Source organism: Sander lucioperca, chromosome 14 (assembly GCF_008315115.2).
Source record: "Sander lucioperca isolate FBNREF2018 chromosome 14, SLUC_FBN_1.2, whole genome shotgun sequence".
NCBI classification, from domain to species: domain Eukaryota; kingdom Metazoa; phylum Chordata; class Actinopteri; order Perciformes; family Percidae; genus Sander; species Sander lucioperca.
In genome coordinates this window covers 11,003,461-11,010,901 of record NC_050186.1, presented here as the reverse complement: position 1 = coordinate 11,010,901, position 7,441 = coordinate 11,003,461, and the positions used below count along the sequence as shown (strand labels likewise).

At 39.4% G+C, this 7,441-nt stretch overlaps 1 protein-coding gene across 1 annotated transcript; it reads right to left on the bottom strand.

The window, feature by feature from the left end:
• Nucleotides 1-1,494: 1,494 nt before the first annotated feature.
• On the bottom strand, nt 1,495-7,211 carry cryba4 (crystallin, beta A4). Its single transcript, XM_031287955.2, has 6 exons — nt 6,981-7,211; nt 5,002-5,045; nt 3,893-4,011; nt 2,992-3,133; nt 2,235-2,377; nt 1,495-1,771 (listed from the first exon to the last, which is right to left on the bottom strand). The coding sequence occupies exons 2-6, from the start codon at nt 5,038-5,040 to the stop codon at nt 1,624-1,626; spliced, it is 591 nt and encodes a 196-aa protein (XP_031143815.1). The 5' UTR covers nt 5,041-5,045; nt 6,981-7,211; the 3' UTR covers nt 1,495-1,623.
• Nucleotides 7,212-7,441: the final 230 nt, after the last annotated feature.

Genomic DNA, 7,441 nt, shown 5'->3' with positions numbered 1-7,441 from the left:
CTTTAATAAGACTGTGTTGCACAAGCTGCCTTCTTATTTATGTTCTCTACTGGCGCCTAAAGCTATCGGTATAGCTGCACCCTTCGGTCACACAGACACATGATGTACGTCATTCCTTGAACCCGTACTGTGCTTGGTGAAAGTGCTTTTAAAGTTTTTGCTCCGTCATCTTGGTGGGAGCTACGAAGTCACCTAAATCTAGATTATTTTATTAGCGCGGAAGATTTAAAAAAATAGGATAAAGGACTTTCTGACCACTGAATGCACATGTCCTGTTACAGAATTCAGATTTTCTTAGTGTTTAATGTACTTTTTCTGTTTTGTATTAAAGTGCTCATATTATGCTTTTTGACTTTTCCCTTTCCTTTATTGTGTTATATATCTTTTTGTGCACGTTATAGGGTTACAAAGTGAAAACACCAACTGCTCCAAACAGCTCTATTGTAGTCCAGCCTTTACTTCAGAGACAAACGTGGTCACTTTGGAACACACGTTATAATGCTCACCTAGCTGCTAGGGTCGAGTGGTTATGGTTTCTCTTTTCTTTGTTGTGTAGGTTATAAATGTGATTGTATTATACATGTTTACTTTCTCATCCAAACAGTATGATAGTATTTATAATGTGTCTTTTTTGGTGGGGTGGCAGTAGCTCAGTCAGTAGGGAGTTGGGTTAGGAGCCAAGTTCAAGTCCCCATACGGACCAAAGTATGGTGGTGGACTGGTAGCTGGAGAGGTGCCAGTTCACCTCCTGGGCACTGCCAAGGTGCTCTTGAGCAAGGCACCGAACCCCCAACTGCTCGGGGCCCCTTTCCATGGGCAGCCCCCCCACTCTGACATCTCTCCATTAGTGCATGTAGAGGTACTGAGCATGTGTATGTAATTCAGGCCTGTGTGTAATGTGTGTGTAACAACAGAGTGAAAACATTGTAATTTCCCCTTGTGGGATTAATAAAGTATACATTATTATTATTATTATTATTATTATTATTATTATTATTATTATTATACATTATTATACATTATACATTATTATTATTATACATTATTATTATTATTATTATTATTATTATTATTATTATTATACATTGTTATTATTATTATTATTATTATTATACATTATTATTATTATTATTATTATACATTATTATACATTATACATTATTATTATTATACATTATTATTATTATTATTATTATTATTATTATTATTATTATACATTATTATTGCTAGTGTCTGGACCTTTAAAAAGCTTACCAGGGTGTCCCATTTCACATATCTACATTATGGCCTATGGTTGTACTTGTCCTTTAACTTTTGTGACTAAATTGAACTTTGAACATTGATAATAAATAAACTGAATTGCCAAAACACTTGAAACCCTCTAAACACTAGCCATGTTGAGTTCTGTAGGAGTGGTTGTAATTCAGCACAAAATGATGCAAACTGTGTATTCATCTTTCTGTGAGATAAGCAAAAAACATTGGTGGAAGTCGGTAAGGTTTAGGAAAGACATTTTATTCAGCACTGAAGGGGGAGGGGGGCAGGGGTCGAAGGGGAAGGGTTACAGGGGGGAGAGAGAGAGAGCGAGAGAGAGAGGGGGGGGGAGTTTGGGAGTGGAAGTTGTTACTGCTGAATACGGCGGATGGACTGGATCTGAGGGGTCTGGCAGTGGGAGCCAAACTCCCTGAAGTGTTTGAACTCCCCACAGTGACGATCACACTCCATGATATACTGGTATCCACGGTAGCCAGGGTACTGGTAGCACACAAATCTGTTGGGAAATCGCAGAGAATGAAAAGAAGGAAGTGCACATGAAAATGCTGCAAGAGGCTGCTGTTGGGAAACCAGGGTTATTTTTAAAACCGCTGGAGGCGGAGAAATAAAAGGAAATAAAAACGTGTAGAGATGTTCCAATAGCAGTTTTTTCCTTTTAGATACCGATTCTAGGGCTGCAACTAGTTTGAAAGACAGTCACAACGGAATTAAAACATCCATAAACGTAAGAAGAAACTAGAAAATATTCACATTTAAGAAGCTGGAATCAGAATATTTGGACTCCTTTTTTTTGTGACTCAAACCGATTAATCGATTATTGGCAGTAGAGTTGATATGTAAGAGATTAATCTTTGCAGACATTTTGTAGGCAGCATCGGAGGCATTTGGGATACTGGTATCAGTGTCGGAACAACTCTTAAACGTGGACAAGGGAAAGAGAGAAGCTGTGGGACACTCACGCTCCAGACTGGACCCTGAAAGAGCCGACTTCGTTGTTGCACCAGCCCATGGCCTGGAGGGAGGGATAGTCGTCACCGAGCTCGCCCTTACGGCCCAGGAAGTTCTCACGCTCGTAGATGGTCATACGGCACTCTCTGTGGTTCTGCAAACGGGAAACAAAAAGGAACAAAAGAACAAACGAGGCATGTCAGTTGTTTATCCAGGGGGTCACATCTTCAAAACGCAGGGTTTGGTTTTGTTCTGTTTTCTTTATTTAGGCCTACACATGTAAAAAATTAAGTTTGTTTGGTATTCTGACATCCGCGGGTAAACAAAAAAAAAAAAAAAGAACTCACAAGATGTTGGATGCTTCCTGAAGCCCCCACAATACAGGGGTGGATAGATATAGTAAATTACATCTATGTTATGGAGAGGATAACCTTCTCTCTGCATCTTCAGAAAAATGTTTTCATTCATTCAAATAAGTGGGTCAAATTATGTTTAGCCCTTATGGCCAGACTTTCTGGAAATATACATTTTTTCATTTTCAAAGGACCCTGAAAAACTGACTTTCTGTTATTTGCTGTCAGTAATATTATTTTGTAATACTATTTTCAAGTTTCTTTCCTTCCTGGACTGGAAACACTCTCCCAAACTGTATTAAGTTCCTGTTGTCTTTATGTTTGAAAAGGAAAAATGGAAATAGATATAACCGATATAAGTCTTGTGTTGTACACTGCTGTGCTAATAAATAAAATCAAAATATGTTTGACTTACGGCACAGGCGATGGGTCTGAAGGAGGTCATCCTCTCAATGTGGTAGGCGTTGCTGCCTCCGAAGGCGTCACACTGGGGGTACTCTCCCCTCTCCAGGACAAACTGCTGTCCCTGGTAGGAGGCGTGCTCATAGCCCACCCAGCTGGGGGACAAAAAAACATGAGAAGAGAGTTCATATTTATCACCAGAACCAGACGGAATCAGCGGATTTTCTTTTACAGTTTTCAGCGGTGATTCAGAATGAAAATCTGCAGAAATTAGACTGTTTTTTCTGCTTGAGGTAGAGATGTGTTAACATTCTGAGTTTTACTTTCATTTGTTTAAAATCTGTGGAAAAGTCTGCCAAAAGTCTTTGGAAAATCTGCGGAAAATTCTGCAGAAAATCTGCGGAAAATTCTGTAGAAAATCTGCAGAAAATCTGCAGAAAATGTGTGGAATTTAGCAGACTGTTTTTTCTGCTTGAGGCCGAGATGTGTTAACATTCTGAGTTTTACTTGAATTTGTTTAAAATCTGTGGAAAATTCTGCTGAAAGTCTGGAGAAAATCTGCGGAAAATCTGCAGAAAATTTATGCCGAAAGTCTGCAGAAAATCTGCAGAAAATCTGTAGAAAATCTGTGGAATTTAGCAGACTGTTTTTCTGCTTGTGGCGGAGATGTGTTAACATTCTGGCTTTTATTTTTAAATTTAGTTTAAAATCTGCGGAAAATCTGCAAAATTTTGCGTCTGGCGATTCTGTGCGGCCCTGATTCCAACTTTCCTGTTACTGTTGTCCCTGTCAAAAAGCCACTTCCTTACTTTCTATTTTGCAGGACATTATTAACAGTTCCACTTAGTACTTTTCATAGCAGCATTTTCCTTATCTTAAAACCTTTTCCTGTGTGTTTACACATGTGTACTCACGCTCCACTCTCCACCCTCAGGGAGCGCACGGTCTCGAAGCCGAACTCCATCACGTTGCAGCACTCGGAGGTGAACTCATGGCGGCGGCCCTGGAAGCACTCCTCGTCGAAGACAATGATCTGACGGTGGGGGGGGGGGAAGCAGACGTGTTAACACCATCCGATGCACACATGTGGAAACAGTAACACATATAAACACAAAAATACTTTTTAATGTACTTTTAATGTGAGAAATTGTTAGTTTAAAGACTTAACATTGAGTTAGGGACAAACTACTTTTAGCATTAGACTTATTATAAAGAAGACAATTTTTGGGCCATTTTAGGCCTTTATTTATAAAGGAGAGCTGAAGATGTGAAAGGGGAAAGAGAGGGGGAACGACATGCAGCAAAGGGCCGCAGGTCTGAGTCGAACACGCGGCCGCTGCGTCAAGGAGAAACCTCTATATATGGGCGCGCGCTCTACCAGGTGAGCTGCCCAGGCGCCCTAAAGAAGACTATTTAATAGGTTTTTAGTGTCCTGACATGGCCGACATTCAGAATAGGTCTAGACCACACTCTTTAAATTGGGTCTCTGAGTTTAAACAGAGAATGATAGCCAAAGAACTTTCTTTTATTATCTAGTTGAAAACCAGTCATAACGGAATAAGACGATTGATAAACTTCTCTAAAGTAGATGTTTTTCAGGGCTAATTTCATAGTCTATTAATCTGTTGATTACTTTCTGGATGAATAGATTAGTTGTTTTGGTCTCTAAAATGTCAGAAAATGGTGAAAAATGTAGATCAGTGTTTCCCAAAAGCCCAAGATGACGTCCTCAAATGTCTTGTTTTGTCCACAACTCAAAGATATTCAGTTTACTGTCCCAGAGGAGAGAAGAAACTGGAACATGTTCACATTCAAATTGAGTTTTTTTTATAGTGTCCTAACACGGCCGACATTTATTCTGAAATGGCAGCTGTGCCTGAAGAGCTGGTGATAAACTGTATGTCTTTTCAGACAAGACGTTTTAAAAAAGAGACAGCCGGTCGCATCTCAGGGAAAACTTTGTAATTATAAAGGCCCTCCACAGAGGTGATGCATGAATCTGTGTTTCTATCTACGCACTCACCTTCCAGTGGCCGGAGAACTTGGTGCAGTGGTGAGTCATCTTGTCTGGAAGAAAGAAAGAAAGAAAAGCGTGAAGACCTACGGAGACGACACACTGGACACCAGGACTGGATGAAGACTTTGTGCACACAGTCTGAGAACTTTTAGCTAAACATGCAGTGGAAAACATTAAAGCTGCAACTAACGATCATTTTCACCGGTGATTAATCTGTTGATTACTTTCTGGATGAATGGATTAGTTGTTTTGGTCTCTAAAATGTCAGAAAATGGTGAAAAATGTGGATCAGTGTTTCCCAAAAGCTATCCTAACCCTTAACCACTCGAGCTCAATGCCTAACCCCAACCAATCGGGCTGCTTCGTAGGGTGGAACTTGCCTAGAAATTGCGTGGGATCTATATTAATGCGCAAATGACAGCTCAGGCTGCCACATGTTAAATCCCCTCTGCAACTTCCAACAGTGCGTGTTTTAGAAAAAGCAGCAGCAACATAAATGCCCAGAAACTGGAATCAGCCTAAGTCTATATTTAGTTCCTACAGCTAATTTTTTTAAGAGGGTCAGAGAAGCCAGAGGCTCCATCTAGACTTCTTTCTCCCACCCTCTCTATCTCTTCATCTCATTTTCTGCCCATTTCCTCCCTGCAGAGTTTCCAGTATCACCACTGTTTATCACTGGGGCAGTGACGGCCCTTTTTGGGGCTTAGAACCGGGGTTATTATCTGAAACATATCTAAAATAAGCATTCTTAGTAAACTGGAAGTAATAAAAACCAAAACCTTCAAGAAAAACTAAACTGAAACTATGTTGCCAGGTTAAAAAAAACGCCAATCATTTCAGTTTTTTTGTTTTTTTTAGCTCAGTGCTGGAAAAAAAAGGAGACAGCATGAATTTACGTCAACTCTCATGACATCAGACCACAGGAATTGAAGGGAATTTGTTCCCATCGGACACTAAAGTAACACAAAGGTTAAACATTCAACATCGTGGCTCTCCTCCACTCAGGTATTCTGTATAACTTCGGAGATATTATACCTGGCCCTGACAAAAACAAACAAATAACCCTTTCTGAAAACCCGAAACTGAACTAAAACTACAGCAAACACACTCTGGAAAATTACACAAAGTAAACTTTACTAAAAGTAAATCCAAAGTAAATCCAGAAGTCAAAACTAAAACAAAATAAAATTCTAAACTATTACAACCTTGGTGCAGATGTGTATAAAGCAGCTGATGCACAGTTCCACATATAATACACACAAAAAATACTATTTGATGTAAGAAAATAATGGTTTAAAGACATAAAATGAAGTCAGTTGTGACCAAATTGGGACAAACTACTTTTAGCATCAGAATTATGATAAAGAAGACTATTTAAATTGAGTTTTTTAAAACTATAACTACCAAACACACTCTGAAAACATAATCAAACTAAACTAAGATGAAATCCCAAAGTCAAAACTAAAATCAAATAAAAACAAATTGACAATTCTAAACTATTATAACATTGGGTGACAAAAGCAGCTGATGCATATACTGAAACAGTGCCACATTTAAACACACAAAAATACTATTTGATGTAAGAAATAGTTGGTTTAGAGACATAAAATGAAGTCAGTTGTGACCAAATTGGGACAAACTACTTTTAGCATCAGAATTATGATAAAAATGATTTTTTTTTTTAAACTAAAACTAACAAACACACTCTGAAAACTCACCCAAACTAAACTTAAATGATATCCAACAAACTCAAAAAGTAAACTGCTAAAAAGAAAAGAAAACCAACTTAAAGTAAACTAAACGAAAAATCCGAAAGTCGAAACTAAAAATAAAATAAACCCTAATTAAAAAATCAGAAGTGTTTGCCCCCCTGCTCGGAGCCCAGCTGGCTCCTGTGTTTTGGGGGTCTGTGTGTGTGGATGTTGGGGGGGCTGCTGCCCCGGCTGTGCCGTGCCGTGCCGTGCTGTGCCGGGACGGGGACTCACCTTTGCTTTGATTCCCTTGGGATGTCCTGCCGTGAGAGTGTGAGGAACATCGCGCCCCCACCCTTTTAAAGCCTCCCCTGGCAAAGGGCCATTGGAAAGCCCAGGCTCAGCAGCAGGGGAGGGGCTTCTCTTTGTACCCCACCGACAAAAGCGAGGTTAATCTGTGGACGGGGCAGAAGTGCAGACACCACATTATCACCGTGTGGCTGTGGACGTGGAGACAGAGACACAGAAATGTTAGAGAATATAAGTTATGGAGCTGAGAAAATACTGAGAGGGACCAAGGAGAGAGGGAGAGAAAAGATGCAGCTGAAAGTTTACTTTTCTGCTTATTTTAGTCAAAGTAGTAAAGTACCTTGACGTAATAGTAATAGCCAACTATCAATTAATCAGTTTGGGGCATTTATTATGAAAAAAAAGTACTAATTCTCTGATGTCAGCTTGTTAAATGTGAATATTGT

Excerpts from the sequence above, each read along its gene's own strand:
- cryba4 (XM_031287955.2), bottom strand. The coding sequence starts at position 5,040 with ATGACTCACCACTGCACCAAGTTCTCCGGCCACTGGAAG. Across the intron at positions 4,012-5,001 it reads AGTTCTCCGGCCACTGGAAG|ATCATTGTCTTCGACGAGGA; the intron begins GTGAGTGCGTAG and ends CCCCACCGTCAG. Across the intron at positions 3,134-3,892 it reads CTGAGGGTGGAGAGTGGAGC|CTGGGTGGGCTATGAGCACG; the intron begins GTGAGTACACAT and ends TTTGTCCCCCAG.